The 20,240-nt window shown below is 35.2% G+C and overlaps 1 protein-coding gene across 3 annotated transcripts in view; it reads left to right on the forward strand.

The window, feature by feature from the left end:
* The window catches only part of LOC306854604 (neurobeachin-like), a gene marked incomplete at its 5' end in the record, with an annotated part of 285,564 nt that overhangs the window by 257,163 nt on the left and 8,161 nt on the right, over positions 1-20,240 (forward strand). For all 3 annotated transcript variants that reach the window (XM_079392763.1, XM_079392762.1, XM_079392764.1), the window contains 6 exons: positions 2,114-2,284; positions 12,039-12,128; positions 13,863-14,055; positions 16,718-16,789; positions 17,226-17,381; positions 17,808-17,978. In XM_079392763.1, coding sequence (XP_079248889.1) covers positions 2,114-2,284; positions 12,039-12,128; positions 13,863-14,055; positions 16,718-16,789; positions 17,226-17,381; positions 17,808-17,978 — 853 coding nt within the window. The remainder of the gene's footprint in view (positions 1-2,113; positions 2,285-12,038; positions 12,129-13,862; positions 14,056-16,717; positions 16,790-17,225; positions 17,382-17,807; positions 17,979-20,240) is intronic.

Genomic DNA, 20,240 nt, shown 5'->3' on the forward strand with positions numbered 1-20,240 from the left:
AACACCTCAGACATATCAAACTATTTGACACGAGCCTTGAATGGTGCACAATCTGTTCAGGTTTCACAGCTTGGTTTCCTCTTTCTGGTTAAACTCAGATTTTTGTGCACCAGAATACAGCATCTTCATAATTTTAACAAAAGCTGGTGTAAATAAAATATAATAAACTTCCCGTCTGGTTTTAAAGAAATAATTGATATAATTATAATTTACTCCTCATGTATGTTATGAATCCATTTGGCTCTATTTCTTCCAGCAAATTAGTGTAGTCCTTTTTCATAAGTTCTATTCCTCTTAACTTTTATTTTATTTTATTTATTTATTTATTTTATCTTTGAGTAACTAAAAAGAACTCTTAAGAATAATTTATTCAAGAAATTAATTTGTTTTAGTTTCAGATTAAAAAAAAAAAGTCACTGGTTCCGAATAAGTTAACTAGTTAACTTTTCCACTTAAACCGTTTGTGTAAATAAACAATTCACAGGCCATATAAATGATTCACCGATTCATTTCTGTACATATTATTAAGTTTTCTCAGATCAGAACGATGATATATGATATATATATATATATAAAACCATGATATATGATAACATTTTGTGAGGTACAAATTGAAATTGAAACTTTATTTTTGTTATAGCTCTCAAAAGCTCTCTTTAATTCGATTTCATTGACGTAAAACATGACTTGACATATCAGTTTTTAATGTAATTCTTTGGTTTGTTGCATTGACTGTTAGGTATGTTAGGTTCTTTGAATAGCACATACATTTTTAAACAGGCTACGGCTCGATTTTGTCCTTAGATCTTGTCCTTTATTTTTCTCTTTCTGCTGCTCTTTCTCTCTGTCTCATTTAATCCCCTCTTTCTCTCCTTGTCTTTGTGCTCCCTTCCTCTCTCTCCATTCCCCTCCTGCCATTTCTTCCTCTCTTTCTTTCACTTAGTGTTCCCATCTTTGCATGTGTCACTTTCGATTGTAATGACATGCCCTGGGGGGAACTCAGCCCCTGCGCTCCACGGCTTGCTCTGTTGGTAATAGCTGTTATTTCTGATGTGAGAGTGAGTGTGTAAATTCCAGCAGCGGTGCCCTGGGTGTGTTTGTGTGTGAGAGGGAGAAAAAAAGTGTGTATTTGTGTGCCATTCTGTGTTATTTGTTCACCCCCCCCCACACACACACTTGACAGTTTTTGATGGGATTTGATAACTATAATAAAGCACTTCTGTGCATCTTGAAGCGTTAACGGCAGTATCCAGGCCTGTATTGGAATAGAATGATGCTTTGAATATATATCCGTATATATCCATACATACATACATACACAAAATAAATGTATTACTATTAACTATTAAATAACTATTAAAATGTATAAACATTATATGGACATACTAAAAAATAAAATGATAAAATACACTAATAAACATGACAAAAAATACAACAAAATGACTAATATTATATATTAATATTTTTAATTCACTAATATTTTTTTTTTCCAGCAAGGACACTTTACAGATATTTATGTTAAAAAGATTTCTCTTTCAGATAAATGCTGTTCTATTGAACTTTCACTTTATCAAAGAATCCTGAAAAAAAATCATTACTTTTTCCATGAAAATATTATTTAGCAAGATTGTTTTCAACATTAACAACAAGAAAACATTATTTTAAATTGTAATAATACTTCACAGTATAACTGTCTTTACTGTATTTTTGGTAAAATAAATGAAGCCTTGGAGACTTTTTTCAGAAATATTTAATAAAGTACAGACCCCAAACTTTTGATCAATATGTTTTTCTATATATATTTTATCTAACAACAATCACACATTTTTAAGTGTCCAAATAGGGTCAATGTAGAGTATATTGTTAATTTTCAGTGTTAAGGAGTGTGTCTATCATATTTTATTGAATGAAAAATGTTAGAAGGTATTTATGTTTATTGAAATAAAGTTATTTATTTACATTTTGGCCTCTTATGTGGATCTCATCTTCTAAATCGAGAAGCGGGTGTATGCTTATCTGTGCATGTGTGTTCGAGTCTGTACATCTGTGTGTGTTTGTGTTCATGTTGTGTATGTGTACCTTTCACCTCTAATTGCCCCGCTCTCTTTGACAGGCCCTGGAAAGCGAGTTTGTGTCGTGTCAGCTGCACCAGTGGATTGACCTTATTTTTGGCTACAAACAACGTGGGCCTGAGGCGGCACGCGCCCTCAACGTCTTTCACCACCTGACCTACGAGGGCTCCGTCAACCTCGACAGCCTCGCCAGTGATCCCCCGATGCGCGAGGTAGGTCGCCATAGCGGCGTTGCCATGAAAACAGCAACAGGCTTTCAGAATTTGTGGCTAACATCTTTTTTTTTTATGCAGTTTTACAGGTAAAACGCTTTATAAATGTCACCACTAGATGGACTGCTGTCTATGCTGACATTATATAGCTAAATTGTGTGGGGTGTTTTTAAATTGATATATTTGCAGTTAGCTTTTCTTTTAAGGATTTCAGATGCAACAGGTTTAAAAACCGATGGAGTACGATTCGCAATATCAGCATTCGTCAACTGCCGTTCAGGCATGAATGAACCCAGTTTCAGTTGCATATCTGACTGTCAGTATGTGTCATTCAGATCTTGCCATGCAAATATGTCCTCTGGGAAAGAGAAACGCAAACTGCTTAGTCATGTGCTTTGGATCGTCTGAAAAAGTAAAGAGTGGTAACCATAAAACTGTAGGTACAAATGAATACTTTACTTACAGCTGATAATGTCTGTGCCTTTAAAGGCATCAGACAGATTTTTGAAAGTGTTTTTTGCCCAATGCAAAGTCACCATCACATGCCAAGTCTATGCCATTCTGAGCCTTCATCAATGTACTTTTTTTTTCTCAGCTTGTTTTATCATCCACAAAAATGGTCAATTTGATCATATAGAGAGAAGTAGTAGCAATCATTTCCACGATAAACCACATATGTCCATAGCATAAATAGTGCACAATTGAGCATTCACAGTCATATATATATATACAGAATTATTGGCACCCTTGGTAAATATGATCAAAGAAGGCTGTGAAAATTAATCTGCATCCTTTTGATCTTTTATTTAAAAAAATTAAAAAAATCTAACCTTTCATTAGATAATAAGAATTTAAAATGGGGGGAAATATCATTACGAAATAAATGTTTTCCTCTAATACACATTGGCCACAATTAACAGCACCATTTTACAGGTATAGCTCAGAAAATTAGTGTCATTAGTTAATTTTTTTCTTGTAACTTATTTCAAAAAGTGAAACTTTCATATATTTTAGATTCATTACATGTAAAGTAAAACACTTCAAAAGTTTTTTTTGTTTTAATTTTGATGATTAGAGTTTGAGTGTCAAATGAGTTTCAAAATCCAGTATCTCAAAATATTAGAATATTTACATTTGAGTTTCATTAAACGACTATCCCTACAGTATAAACTCCGGGTATCTCTTGTTCTTTGAAACCACAATAATGGGGAAGACTGCTGACTTGGCAATGGCCCAGAAGACAATCATTGATGCCCTCCACAAAGAGGGTAAGTCACAGAAGGTCATTAATGAAAGGGGTGGCTGTTCACAGAGTGCTGTATCAAAGCATATTAAATGCAAAGTTGACTGGAAGGAAGAATTTGGGTAGGAAAAGGTGCACAAGCAACAGGGATGATTGCTAGCTTGAGAATACTGTCAAGCAAAGCTGATTCAAACACTTGTGAGAGCTTCACAAGGAGTGGACTGAAGCTGGAGTCAGTGCATCAAGAGTCACCACGCTCAGACGTCTTCAGGAAAAGGGCTACCAAGCCACTTCTGAAACAGAAACAACGTCAGAAGCATCTTACATGGGCTAAGGAGAAAAAGAACTGGACTGTTGCTCAGTGGTCCAAAGTCCTCTTTTCAGATAAAAGTCAATTTTGCTTTTCATTTGGAAATCAAGGTCTGGAGTCTGGAGGAAGACTGGAGCGGCACAGAATCCACGCTGCTTGAAGTCCAGTGTGGTTGTCCAGATGCTGGTTTCCTTTTCCAGCAGGACTTTAGCACCTGCCCTCAGTGCCAAAACCACTTCCAAGTGGTTTGCTGACCATGATATTACTGTGCTTGATTGGCCAGCCAACATGCTTGACCTGAACCCCATATGGAATCTATGGGATATTTTCAAGAGAAAGATGAGAAACAGTCGATCCAACAACACAGACACGAGCTGAAGGCACATTAGTGGCTCAGCAGTGCCACAGGCTGATCGCTTCCATGCCATTCCTCACTGATGCTGGAATTTGTGGTAAAGGAGCCCCGACCAAGTACTGAGTGCATAAATGAACATACTTTAAAGAACATGAACTTTTCTGTTTTGCAAATCCTTTTTTTTATTGATCTTAGGAAATATTCTAATATTTTGAGATGCTGATTTTTTACTTTCATGGGCTGTAAGCTCTAATCATGAAAATTAAAACAAACAAAAAAAAACTTTTGAAGTGTTTTACTTTAGATGTAATGAATCTAAAATATATGAAAGTTTCACTTTTTGAAATAAGTTACAAGAAAAAAATAACTTTCTAATTTTCTGAGATGCACCTGTTTTCAATACTTTTTGAAACCTCCATTTGCCAGTTTAACAGCTCTAAATTATCTCCTATAATGCCTGATGAGGTTAGAGAACACCTGACAAGAGATCAGAGACCATTCCTTCATCCAGAATCTCTCCAGATCCTTCAGATTCACAGCTTCATGTTGATGCTTCTTCTCTTCAGTTCACCTCACTCATTTTCTGTTGGGTTCAGGTCAGAGGACTGGAATGACCATAGCAGAAGCTTGGTTTTGTGACCCATTTTTGTGTTGTTTTTGAGGTTTGTGTTTGGATTATTGTATGGTTGGAAGATCCAAACATGGCCCATTATAAGATTTCTAACAGAGTCAGTCACTTATTTTATCCGCTGGTATTTGATAGAATCCATGATGCCATGTGTCTAAACAAGATGTCCAGGACCTCCAGCAGAAATATAGGCCCACAACATCAAAAATACAGCAGTATATTTCATTGTACACATGGGGTACTTTTTTATCCCTGTGTTTGCTGCTAAAAAGCTCATTTTTTAGTTTCATCTGACCATAGAAGCCAGTCTCATTTGAAGTTCCAGTCGTGTCTGATAACTGAATATGCTGGAGTTTGTTTTTGGATGAGCTAGGAGATTTTTTCTTGAAACCCTCCCAAACAACTTTTGGTCATGTAGATAATATAAAAATTTTCAGCTTTATTTCAGTTATCCAAAACAAAGTTTAAAAAGTTTTAGTTTTAAGGATTCAGTAGACTAATCTAAAAACACTACTTGACATGAAATAGTAGTATTTCTTTATTTTCCGGTTACCTACTAAAATTGAGTTCATCAAGCAATTACGATGTAAATCAATGTTATTGATTTTCCCAAAATACTCTTTATTGACTGGTGGAAGTTTTGAAAATGACTTAATTGTGTTTGTGGATATGACTCCAGTTGAACAGCAGCAGCTGGTAGGCAGCGTGTTTGCAGCCGTATGTACCCCATTCCTCCCTCCCTTCCTCCTCTTTTTCTCGCTCTCATTCCCTCTATCTCTCCCGCTCCCTGTGATACCCACCATCTGCTGTCTGCAAAACAAGTCATTTATATACTGTCACTTCCAGGACTGCCTTTATTTGTCAAGTGACCACTATGCAAATCACTCACGGAACAGGGGGGCTAATTATCAAACAATATGGAGAAAGCTTTGCTTTTCATCATTCGGCTCTACATTCCAGACAATAGCAATTATGTTTCTTTCATGTGGCCGCATTCTTCACAAGCACTCCAGAGCAATGGTAGCTGACAGCAAAGTTTGTTAGCCTCGGAAGAGCCAGAAAACCGGCTTTTATTTGTCAGTCCTGGAGTTTGAGAAGCCTTTATGTTCCATTCAGTACATTAATAAAGTCTATATTGCTTTTTATGTCATTCAAGCACCTGGCAACTGGCATTCAGACACTTGAGGAAAGCTGGCCTCAACTTGACTTGTTAAATGCATGAAGGAGTTTTTTGCAAGTTAATCAATGGCCCTTGAGCTCAAAACATTAAAGGAATAACCTCACAGACAAAATCTACTGACCTCAAGTGTGCTAAATTCACTACCGTTTCTAAGGTCTCTCGGTCTCAACAGGAGAGGGAGGACAGCTCATGGTATCTCGCTCAGAAATGTGACCGTCACCTTCAGGTTATTGATTCATTCTCCAGTGACAGGTGCATCCACAGCTCTGACATTAAGCACTGCAATTACGGCCTTAAAATGTCAAACTCTGGAGTTAAGGGTCATAACTCGTTCCAGAGTCAAATCAAAATGGCAGCAGTTGATGACTCTAGTTGGCAGGGTTTGCGGATAAAGAACATGCCAGCAATCTTTTGATTCAGATTTGTATTGCATGTAAACATAATAGCACTGCTTGAGAATTATTATCCATCACTAATAAGCATTTTAATTATACGTTCACAAATGAGTAGAGCATGTCAGTGTAAGAAAAGACGAGAGGAAGGTGCACAGTTTCCTGTTTAAAATAACAGATGTAAACTCCCTATTTCCAAGTCTGAATTATTATTTTAGAATGATTATTATTATTATTATTATTATTATTGATTGTATTATTATTCTATTTTAGTACTTTATTGAAGTCTGTTATTATTTATTATTAGTAGTTGTATTAATAATAATAATTAATTTTAATAATTTTTATTTTCTGTTGTTTAAAGAAAAAAGCTATTTCCAAGTCTGAAGAATTATACTTATTTTATAATAATAATAATAATTATTATTATTGATTGTATTATTATTATTATTCTATTTTAGTACTTTATTGAAGTCTGTTTATATTTATTTTAATGATTATTATTTAATTTTATATTTTTATTGTTATTGTTATTTATTTATTTTTAAAGTCTACATAGATTTTTATGCCTTTTTGAAGTCTGTTAATATTTAGTAGTAGTAGTAGTAGTAGTAGTAGTAGTATTAATAATAATAATTTATTTTAATAATTTTTCTTAATAGTTTTTTTTTTTTTATTTTTCATTGGATGCCAAATGTTTCAAATGATTCATCGAAGTCTGAACATTTTTAAGAGAAAGACTTCGCATCAAATATGGTGTGAATAGTTTTGTGGTGAGAACTTTAGCCTCATCAGCCTTAGTGTCAACATGTCTTAGAGCGCTTTATTCCACACAGGCCTTCGTGAACATTTAAACATTTTGATATGTTTTAGCTCTTTTTTTAACATTCCATCACTAAACTCACAACCTGAAAAATCCTCATGGTTCTCTAAGAGCCTGAGATGAACATCAGAGCTTTGACATACTTGCACATCCCGACCCAAAGATGAAGCTTTGATTGACATGTCGCAGGTTATGATGGGTGTTTTATGTCCATCTAAACGTGGAGGCGGCTTATGCCTCTGGCAGTGACAATCAGCGCACAGCTTCTGCAAGGGGTGTTTCTTATCAGCTGAAAAGAGCAGGGGCTTAAAGTGGATTATAGTAATGAACTGCCAGTTAAGGGTTACAGATTTCTGTTTGTGATAAAGTGTTTTTCTCCAAAAAAAACACTGTGGGTCTGTTGACAACATTGAGATGATTTAAAGGATGTGCCCCTCATATAACCATAGCGTCAGCTTTGACTCTAGACATAACCTCTCAGAATTGGATGTATAACAAGGTACAATGTTATACGTTGCTGTAAATGCAGGATGTTTTTCTGGACATTACATTCTGGATGTTAAAGTACTGATCTGTAATTCTTAGATATATTAGTAAGGGTCAGTAAGATTAAAAAATATATATTTTTATATATATTACATTACACTCAGTTTAATAATACTTGTATCTTGGTTGTATCAAATGTAATATGGTTTCCATGAAAATATTAAGCAACACAACTGATTTCAACACTGATAATAATAGGAAATGTTTTTTGAGCACCAAGGCAACATATTAGAAAGAATGTGACACTGAAGACTGAAGAAATGGCTGCTAAAATTTCAGCTTTGCCAGGAATAAATGACATTTTAATGTATATTAATATGGAAAATTGTTATTTTGCATTTACTGTAGTTTTTACTGTATTTTTGATCAAATAAATGCAGCCTTGAAGATCATACGAGACTTCTTTCCATTAAAAAAAAAAAAAATCGAACTGACCCCAAACTTTTAAACAGTACTGTATAGATATTGTTCTTGATATGGACCATTTATATTCATATTTCTGGACTTTTAGAAGGAATTTTCCCCTCGTTTTTTCCTCACTGTTGGAAGGCAGAAATATAGTGATACTTTCCACATGGCTGCCTGTTTCTCTCAGATCTTCAGATCAGATTACATTATTTGAGCAGACATTGTGACCCCTGTTCCTGAGTCGAACCTAAAATAGCTATAATGTGAGCGCATTATTATTTGACAGACAGCATCGTAAAGCAGCACAGACTGACATTTAATTGTTACCAAATGTGATTGCGCTGAGTCGTGAGAGCTCTGCTTGTGTCGAATTTGTCACCAGGGTCAGGCCAAGATGATATCGTTGAAGTTTGATGATCTGTTCCTATTTGAAATATTGCAGTGAGAACTACTATCCTCGGTTCCTCTCATCTCAGTTGCACTAATGATTATAATTCTGCAGGTTAGTTTCACTGCTTTCAATGTGCTTTGAAGTCAGTGTGAAACATCATATTTGCACACCATTTTAAATCTGTAAGTGAAATAGGATATTTATTGAGAACAAATTTAGACTAATGGAAAACAAAAAAATTAAAAGACAATACGAAGTTAGAAGTCATGTAATATCACACATTTCTTTAAACTGTAATATGTATAAACATTGTGAATGCAACATAAGAAATTCAGAATGGTTCTAATTCTAATTTTGTAAACAAATATTTTTTATTTCTTAAATCAAGACTTGAAAAGCAGAATGACATAAGATATTATAAGAAAAGTATATCTTAAAATATATATTTTCTTTTCTTTTCTTTCTCTCCATCTCTCTCTCTCATTTTTTGCATAAAAAAAAATCTTGTTTTCCCTTTGAATGAAGTTTACATTTCTTACTCCTTTGGCAAATATTTTTTTCTTGTTTTTAGCTTAAAATCACTTCATTTTGCTACATTTTTCAGACAAGACATAATATCTTAAGTCTACTTGTATTCTTAAGTGTATCTTGATTTAGGCATGTTTATACTGTAGATATTTTTACTGGAAGACAAGACATACCAAGTAAGAAAATCATTTATTGCAGTGCAGATCATGTGGCAAGTTTAACATGCAGATCTGGCCGGTGTGGTGACATGGATAAATCAGACGTTTGATCTGACACAAGTGTCCAGGCTTCAGAGTGCTGAGGGAGAGCTGTTCTGTTAGACTGTGGGAGGCGCTCCACACGGGAAGGAGAGATTGATGGGATCAGAGCCTCAGAACAGCCGAGGGGAGCTTGTAGGTGTCTGTCAATGCTACCGTGCACAGTGGCACACACGCACACTCTCCACACACATACACAAACAACACAAACACACAGCCTATCAATACCCAACACACGGCGACATGCGTCTGTCAGCGTTACATAACGTGAGGGATGTGTGTGGAGTGAAGGATGAATGGGTTTCTGTCCTTCAACGATTTTTTACTCTTCATCTGAGTTTATGGCTCATATCACATAAAAGGCAAAACTAAATCTTATTGTGTAATAGTAACATTAGGTCAAGTAAACGTTTTTTTAAAGGGTTTAAAACATGTTAGACTGTAGCACGTCAAATTCCCGAAAGTACAATACTGTTGAAAAGTTTGTACAATTTTTTAAATGTTTATAAAAGAATTCTCTCGACAATACTGCATTTATTTGATCAAAAATGCAGTAATATTGTGAAATATTACAATTTGAAATAACAGTTTTTTCATTTAAATATATATTAAAATGTATTTTCAGCAGTCAATGCTCCAGTCTTCAGTGTCACATGATCCTTCAGAAATCATTCAAATTTGCAGTTCAATAAATATTTATTATCAGTGTTGAAACAGACTTTTCTTTTTTTTATGATTATTTTATGAATGAAAACTTCAAAAGAGCATTTATCTTAAAATATATTTTTTTGTAACATTAGAAATGTCATTACTGTCACTTTATTAATTTAATGCATCATGGCTGAATAAATGTATGTATATATATGTGTGTGTGTGTGTGTGTGTGTGTGTGTGTGTGTGTGTGTGTGTGTATGAATTTAAAATACCCCTATTATGGATTTTTGGATTATGGATTATGGAAGTGAATGAAAACATCCTGCAAATTTTTTAATTTGAAAGTGCATCGTGTATAAAGTTATTGTCTCTCAAAAGAAAGAGTCAACTCTGAATCATTGAAATTAGTCATTTTTAAAACGAATCCCAAGCCGTTTCATGTTGATGTCAATATGAAATATTAGCATATAGCCCGCCCACTTGTTGGTCTTTTCGCTTTGGTCTGAATGAAAATGCAAATTCATTCTTTGCCACTAGGTGTCACTTTTGGAGCGGTAAAATAGCTGTTTCTCCGGTAATGCTGTACACAAAGCAGCACTGCACTCGCAAATGCTGTTTTATCAGGCATTACAGGCGAGATGAAATGAAAATGAGACCAATCGGACCAATCACCGCAGATAGAGTCACGCATAGGCGGGGTTTGGAAAAATGAATCGTTGAGCGAATCGTTTGGGAGTCGTTGAAAGGGGAAAGGGGAGTGGTGTGTGACCCATACTCAGAATTTGTGCTCTGCATTTAGCATTGAGCAAGTTAAGGTAAAAAAAAAAAATGCATATTATAAGACAATGAAAGTGTTTTTTGACCTTGCATGCATGTCAAACTTGTGACATGCATTAAAATCTGAGAAATTTAAATGTCAGATTGTAATTTTTTAATTCCTAATTCAAGTGATTTTTGCAAAAATTGACAATTAACATTGGGCAGACTTGTGAATAAGGATTATTAGAATTGTCTACCGCATATAGTGAGTATAAGATTATTATATAAAAGTGGTCTCAAAACTTACCTTTTTAGTAAAGCTTTTAAATGAATTTTTTTTTTTTTTTTTTTTTTTTTTTTTACATTTTTATTTTAATGTTTCTTCTTGCTGTAATCTGTAGCACTTTGGGATTCTGTGTGAATATAAAGTGCGTTACAAATAAAATTTATTATTATTATTATTACCGATATATGATTATTTTTGTACATTTATTTTATACAACTTCTACTCTAGCTTCTGTACAACTTTAGCTTACTTTTGAAACTTGATAATGCAGCACTATGACATTTTTGCTTCTTTATTAAGTTCTGATGTTTTTCATTTGGATAAAGCATCTTCTAAATGCCTAAAAATAAATGACATCGTAATGATTTATAAGTGTGCTTTAGACTCAAAAAAGGATGTAATCATTCACATTACGGTAATATCTTTCGAGCGGCGTGTTTGTGATCTTTAGTATTAGTGCATTATTAGTATTAGTACTATTATTAGTTCCTATTGCATATTGTTAGACATTGTGTGTGTGTGTGTGTGTGTGTGCTCTTTCTGCCCTTTGTCTCGGGCACAATAACATCTGAGAGGGAGGGTTCTGCCGCAGTCCTGGCTGTGCGTCAGTCCAGGTTAACGTCTGCTTGCCGAAGGGGGGTTGTACGTGGGCCCTGCTCCTGGAAATGGGAACGGTTAACTGAAGCATGTTAATAAGGAAAGGCTTGTCTCTTCCATACTAACACTTGGATGACTCTGCAGGCTTTGAAGGGGGTAGGGTGGGGGTAGTTTGGGGTGGGTTTTGGAACTCACTCACCCACTCATGGTCACTAACCATCACCCCTCCATGGTGAGGCTGGACTGAAGGGGGGTTTGCTTGCATTGTCAAGTAATGCATTGACCCATCACTTTGATGTGTATCGATACTGACAGCCCGCTCTCTCTCTCTCTCTCCTACTTCCCTCTGTCTCTCTCTTTCTCTCTTTCCTCTGTATCTTTCTCTCTTTTGCTGCAGGCCACCGAGGCTCAGATCCAAAGTGTTGGACAGACTCCATCTCAGTTGCTCATCGAGCCACATCCTCCCCGTAGCTCCGCCATGCACCTGGTGAGAACAGCGTGTGTGTGAGTGTGTTATAAAATCAGTGTGTGCGTATTTGTGGTGGGTTTTTTTTCTGCCCGGCAGTAGGGAAGTTATTATTTCAAACAAGGGCAGTGATGCCTGACCTTCGGACCGTTCCCCAAAACCCAGCACAACAGTCTCTCATCCATATGTCCAGAACTTTTGCAGTAGCCACGTTGTAGTTTAGCTCAATCTGCAGTGTTATAAGCATTAAAATAGTTAGTGCTATTGTAACTACATTTCAGATCTATTAATTTAACTGTGTTACAGTTTTTTCCAGTAAAAATCTACTTTGTCCAGGGACAAAATGCTTAATCACTGTTTTTAATGTATTGTTGTATAGAACACACAACCCGAGCAATACAGTGATCATTTGCTTTTTGCTTGCTCTCATATGTAGTGTTGGTAAGGCCAAAGTAAATCAGTTTGTTTAGATGGTTCGTGAAACCATAATGAAAGAATTAAAAAAATATTCACAATATTCAAGCTTTTTTTCTCCCCTGAACGCAAGAACAAAAAATCTAATCAAATCCTTTTTTTTCTTTTTTTTTTTTTTAATGAAAAAAAAAAAAGTATATATTTACACACACACACACACACACACACACACACACACACACAGACACACACACACACACACAGACACGCACACATGAACAAATCCAGGCCATTTCCATTGATTTCCTCTATGTAATTGTACTGTAGGCTTTATCCAGTTTGTAGTATGCTCCTTTCTTGCACTCACTTGCTGCTACTTGCAGGTAGTCACTGGTTCTGTGTACAACAACCTTCACAGAGACACACACATGCTCTACATGACACACAGGCCTGCCATACTTACAGGAGCTCACAACTCCATCACAGACTCCTCAGATAGTTGTGTCAAGAGAACAGTGCTCTCTACTGGCCATATAAGTCCTCACACTTCAATACTAATCATTCCCATCTCAATCAAGAATCTGTCATAACAATTAGACTGGAGCTTACAAAGTGAATGTTATAATGCTGTCAATACAAGTTTTATAATTAGAGCTTGTTTATATTTCTGAGTAATTGTGTGCAGCCTACTGCTATAAGTTTCACCATCAAAGTTTGTGGTTGCCAAAGATGTCCATAATGAAATGCTCCTCAAATCAGAGTAAAACAGGTTTTCAGTTAATTCGTATTTGTGTACTTATATACTTATTCCTAAACAAAACGATGTGAACATTGTGGAGCGCTAAACACTCTCCTGCACTGTATGTTTTATTCATACTCAAAGCCGGAGGGCGCTCTCGCATTTAAAATCCAAAACAGACTCAGAGAAGTAATAATAATAACTTATGACAAAGGCGTCCAGCGATCGCTGGAGCTAAGCCTAATAAAAAGCATAAACGTTTTGACGATGAAACCTGAAAACAATAAATGCACATTTAAATATTTAAAATAACTATATTTTATTGTTGATCAAATAAATGCAGCTTTGGTGAAAATAATAGACATAATAGACTTTAAAAAAAAATCTTACAGACTATATATATAAATAGTTTTTTTTGCTGAAGTATTCCTCAATCTTCTCCCTGACTCTCCTCCTAAACTACCACACACAGTCTATCCTCTGTTTTCCAACTCTTTTTTTGTTTTTTACCTCTTTCCTCTTTTCTAACAACCTCTCCTCGTCTATTTCTCCCTCCCCCCTCTTTTCCATCCTTCTCTTCCTTTGCTTTCTCTGTTCAACAGTGTTTCCTTCCGCAGAGTCCGCTCATGTTTAAGGATCAGATGCAGCAGGATGTCATCATGGTGCTAAAGTTTCCCTCCAACTCTCCTGTCACTCACGTGGCCGCCAACACACTGCCACACCTGACCCTCCCCGCCGTCGTCACCATCACCTGTAGCCGGCTCTTCGCCGTCAACCGCTGGCATAACACTGTGGGTGAGTGGGAATCTCGGTGTATACTAACTAACAAGCTAATAGCTTGATTTCACCTGCAAATCAAAAAAAAAAAAAAAGGCAACAAAAAACAGCAACACTCCACATGTTACCACTTGGCCACGTGTGAACAACATTACCCAACTAGCCGTTCCCCCGGAGCCCCCCTCACCTGCGGGTCAGAGGTCAGGCGCCGTGGCGACGGGCTAAATTAGCCTATCACGGCCTCTCCTTTTGCCTCACACCTCCCCAGCTGTCACGGCAACACATAGTGATGTCAGGACCAAACGTGGCAACCTCGCTCTCTCACACTACTAATGGCTGCAGCTGCAGGACCAGCCCTCTCCAGCCGTGAGTGTGTGTTGGTCCCACCAAATAATGAATATAATAAGGCCGCCACACTGAGTGCAAAATGACGGTCTGTGCCTGTAGGCCTGCCTCAAGGGTGCTATAGCTCAGGCCTGCCTGACACTGGAGAGGGAGAGAAATCAATAAGCACCATGGAGAGCTGACTGGTGGGTCTCCATAAAGCCCTTATTTCATATGGGACGGGGTCAGGAAGTGGACTTGACTGTGTCGGCCGTGCAGGTGTCTGTGGAAAAACATTTGTGAGGGTGTCTCAGCAAAAGTTATTTCATTTCTCAGGATTTTTGTTTTGTTTTCCAGTACAAATATTTAAAAATGGTAAAAAAACAAAACAAACATGACCCTTTAACACTAGCACTGTCTATATCTACTTTTTATATCTATCTATCTATCTTTCTTTTTATTTTATTATAAAAAACTTTACCCTCTAACAATAGCATTCTAAATTCTGTTTCTAGTCTATCTACTTATTATTGTTTTTTATCCAAAAACTTAACATTCTAACACTAGCACTCTCTATTCTGTTTCTATTATATCTACTTATTTTCTTTTATTTATTATAAAATAATTAACCCTCTAACACTAGCACTCTCTTTCTATTTGTATTCTATCTACTTATTTTCTTTCGATCTACTTGAATTTTGACTTTCATGAGCTGTAAGCTCTAATCATCAAAATTAAAACAAAAAACTTTTGAAATGTCGTACTTTACATGTTATGAATGTAAAATATATATGAAAGTTTCACTTTTTGAAATAAGTTACAAAAAAATGAAGTTTTTCACGATATTCAAATTTTTTGAGATGTACCTGTGTGTGTGTATATATATATATATATATATATATATATGTGTGTGTGTGTATATATATATATATATATATATATATATATATATATATATATGTGTGTATATATATATATATATATATATATATATATATATATATATATATATATATATATATATATATATGTGTGTATATATATATATATATATATATATATATATATATATATATATATATATATATATATATATATATATATATGTGTGTGTATATATATATATATATATATATATATATATATGTGTGTGTATATATATATATATATATATATATATATATATGTGTATATATATATATATATATATATATATATATATATATATATATATATATGTGTGTATATATATATATATATATATATATATATATATATGTGTGTGTATATATATATATATATATATATATATATATATATACACACATACTGAGCTGGGTAAATTACTTACAAATTGTAACCCATTACCAATTCCAAATTACATGACAAAAATTGTAATCGGTAACGTAATCCATTACATTACAGATTTTAGGTAATATAATCAGATTACTTTTTGATTACTTTTAGATTACTTTTGACCTAAGTCATTTATCACATTGATTTAAAAAGGATAATCTTGTACCAAATACAAAGAGTGAGAAAATATATTCCTTTTGATTGTAATAAACAACATGATTCATGAAGTGCATTAAACATTATATTACATCAAGGTTTCCCAAACTGGGGTTCGTAAAGGAACTGCAGTAGGTTTTATGAGTTTAATGAAAGGCTAAGAAGTAATTAAATCATAAAAATGTCAAATTAAAATAAATCATACACTTACTAAAAAAGATGAAATATTTTGTTTACCTGCACACCATATGACCATTAACCAATGTCAGAGAACTGTGAACATGCAAATGTGATACTTAATTATTAACATATTTATTTTATAATCTCAGGGGTACTCATGGGTCAGTGATTATGATTTCACTTTTTTAACTTTAGTGAGTAATGTTGGTGTTTGAGCATAAAAAACATCTGCAAAGTTACGACGCTCAAAGTTCAATGCAAAGGGAAATACAGAACCGCTGATTGACCACCCCTTTAAAGTACATATATTAGGTGAAAGAGGTTCAGATGACAAAACGTTTGAGAATGTCTACAAATAAGAACGAGAATTTGTGCATTCTAATGAGTTTGAAAGACAAAAGCCTTTCAATAATACATAAAAATACATGGTTAAATAACCTACTGAGTGATATTTTTTTAGCATAGAGTTTTTAAGCATAGTCTTTTTTTTATTTTTTTTTTACTTAATAGAAGTTATTTTGCTTTTCAAGTAAATGTATCATGATTTCATAACTTTTACCTAGATATATTTACTGAAAAACAATACAAAGATACTGAGGAAGGGTTTTTCGAGGTACTGAACGAATGGAGTGTTTTTGATTTCTTTTATTGTCTGTGTGTGTAGGTCTCCGAGGAGCTCCGGGATATTCACTAGAGCAGGCCCATCACCTCCCCATCGAGATGGACTCACTGATTGGTGGGTTTGACCTTTTTTGTTGTTAAAATACTTTCTTCTATCCCATTCATAACTTAAGTAATCTGTTTGTACAGTAGATTTGTTTCCATAAAAAGTGCAACACTGTGTCTCTCTATTGCTCTGTTTTGAAGAATATCCCAACTAAATTGACACTGCAGCTTTGATTTATCCTATAGCATGAGTTTGTGGTGAGACTTCATTTGTTTGCTTAATAGCAGATGTGGGGAGTGTCATCATATTTGGAATAAAGTGACACAAAATCCACATGCTTTAGCTTTAGTAAGGAAGGTAACCGCTGAACTTGCACATTTTATATACAAAAAACATCAATCTTAGCATCTCCAAACTTTGGAATTTGTATTGCAATAAATTATACTTTTATTTTATTGTTTGTAAGTCGATTGATTTCAGAACTCTGTAAGCATGTCTCTTTCAGCTAACTACTCAGGCACAAACAAACGACAAATCACTGACCTGGTTGACCAGAGCATTCAGATCAACACTCAGTGTTTTGTGGTGACGGCTGATAACCGCTACATCCTGGTGTGTGGTTTCTGGGACAAGAGTTTCCGTGTTTACTCTTCAGACACCGGTAAGACGCACTCACTGGACATTAAGGGAGTTATTCACTCACAATGTTACATTTTGTCATCATTTACTCACCTTAAATCAAAGTATCTTGATGGTAGTCCATATGACTTGTACTGTATGTTATACTTCTGAAGCCATTGGTCAGGTCAGGATCAGAGTTGAACTCTGAATCATGAATGAATCATTTAGATTGGTTATTCAAACCGAGTTAACTGATTCATTAAAAAATCAATTTTTTTCTAGAACTCTCATGAAACATTATCTTATAGTTCACTTTTATGATACATTTATTGTTCTTTTTGTAATTTTGGATACATACCACAAACACTTTCATTACAATGAAATGACTGGCCAAGATATTAATGTTTTCAAATTTGTGCTTTGAATTATGAGGGACAAAAGGTACATGCTGTATGTTTGTTTGCAGGCAAGCTCACTCAGATAGTGTTTGGTCACTGGGACGTGGTCACATGTCTGGCACGCTCAGAGTCTTACATCGGGGGTGACTGCTACGTTGTGTCGGGATCTAGAGATGCCACTCTGTTGCTCTGGTACTGGAGTGGACGGCACCATATCATAGGAGACAATCCTAACAACAGTGAGTAGCAACAAAACCTGAAGGAATTGTTCACCCAAAAATGAACATTTGCTTATTGACTCACCCAAGATGTAGATGAGTTTGTTTCTTCATCAGAACAGATTTGAAGAAATTTTGCATTATATCACTTGCTCACCATTGAATCCTCTGCAGTGAATGGGTGCCGTCAGAATGAGAGTCCAAACAGCTGATAAAACGTCACAATAATCCACAACATAGCAACAACATCTTGTGAAGCAAAAAGCTGCTTGTTTGTAATAAACAAATTCATCTTTAGGATGTTTTTAACTTCTGGCTAAAATATGAGTCATTATTATTATTGGCTGAACTATTCCTTATTATTAAGCATACTACATTATACAGTCATGCAAGAACAGACATTAATATTAGATGTTACATTAATAATGGAGGAGATTATAAAAGCTTGGCAACATAATATTATTTTTTAATTTTTATATTAATCACTGTAACAAAAGCTATAATTGCATAACAAATGAAGGCATTACAGCTCCTAATTGTTCCAGGATCCCTTGCTACTGAATCCAGAAAGCTGTTTTTGTAACATGAGCTGCGAACACGTTAATAAGAAAACAAGTCTGCATGTCTGTGCTTGCTTTTGTGTGTGTTTTGCAAAGATATCTGTGCATTTGCACCGCTGATGTGTATTAGATGTATTGTCCTTGTTTCTACATGTCATGAGCTGTGGTTTAGGTGAGCGTGTTCTCTAATTAACTTCAGTGATGCTCAGACAGTTAATTAAGGATTTCAGCTCGACTGCCTCCAATTAGCGAGGTACAGCCCCGCTCTTGTTTTCAAAGCACAGGAAACAAAACTCCCATGATATTCACACACAACTGCATACTGTGTGCCCTCACAAAGGAGACTAATGGTCTGTGTGCTTGAAACTGGAGGGAATTGCGAACAAAGAACTATTGATATATAATGAGGAATAAACCTAACATTGTTAACTTTATCAAGCTCACGATACACCAATCTAGTACCAATCTGGTGTCATTAAGCCATGCAATATAATAATGTAATGATTTCAATGGCATTTAATTATTTTTGGAGTCTTTTTTGAGTAATACTAATGAACACATTACGTAAGTATTTATTAGAACAGCTTCATAATAATAATAGTTTATTGTTATTATTATTATGTCCAGAATTGGCATCATGTTGAGCCTGTCCTCTAAGAAATTAACAGTGCCATCTAGTGATGTATTTATTATATATACAGTGCTGCTGGAAAGTTTGTGAACCCTTTAGAATTTTCTATTTTTCTGCATAAATGTGATCCAAAACATAATCAGATTTTCGCACAAGTCCTGAAAGTAGACAAAGAGAACCCAATCAAACAAATGAGACAAAAATATTTTCTTCTTGTCATTTATTTATGAAAATGATCCAATATTGCATATCTGTGAGTGGCAAAAGTATGTGAATCTCTTGGATTGGCAGTTAATTTAAAGGTGAAATTAGAGTCCGTCTGTGCAGAGGTGTTTTCAGTCAGTGCCAATGATTATCAAATGTCAGTACGTCACCTGTTTTATTCAAAGAACAGGGATCTATCAAAGTCTGATCATGTTTGTGGAAGTGAATCATGTCACGAACAAAGGAGATTACTGAGGACCTTGGAAAAAGAGTTGATGTTGCTCATCAGGCTAGAAAAGGTTACAAAACCATCTCTAAAGAGTTTGGACTCCACAAATCCACAGTCAGACAGATTGTGTACAAATGGAGGAAATTCAAGACCACTGTTACCTTCCCGAGAAGTGGTCGACCAACAAAGCTCACTCCAAAGCAGAACGTCTAATAGTCTGCCAGGTTGTAAAAGTTCCCAGGGTAACTTCTAAACAACTAAAGGCCTTTCTCACATTGGCTAATGTTAATGTTCATGAGCCCACCATCAGGAGAACACTGAGCAACCATGGTGTGCATGGCAGAGTTGCAAGAAGAAAGCCACTGTTCTCCAAAATGAAAATCGCCTTTCCTAATAATGTGCTTGTTAACCAGTTTCATGGCTGAAGTTTACAGTCTGCTCATCACTCCACGGAAGAGAGGGGCGGGGTCAGCAGAGCTCATTAGCATTTAAAGCAACAGGGACTAGAATGTCTTACTGAAAACATTTTAACCAAAGTATGTTATAAACTTTTAATTAAGACCCTAAAGAATCATATCAACTTGTGGAAAATGGGCATCCGATGACCCCTTTAAGAATCTCATCCCATCTGTGAAACATGGTGGTGGTAATATCATGGC

This window comes from Barbus barbus (genome assembly GCF_936440315.1).
Source record: "Barbus barbus genome assembly, chromosome: 34".
Classification (NCBI taxonomy): Eukaryota; Metazoa; Chordata; class Actinopteri; order Cypriniformes; family Cyprinidae; genus Barbus; species Barbus barbus.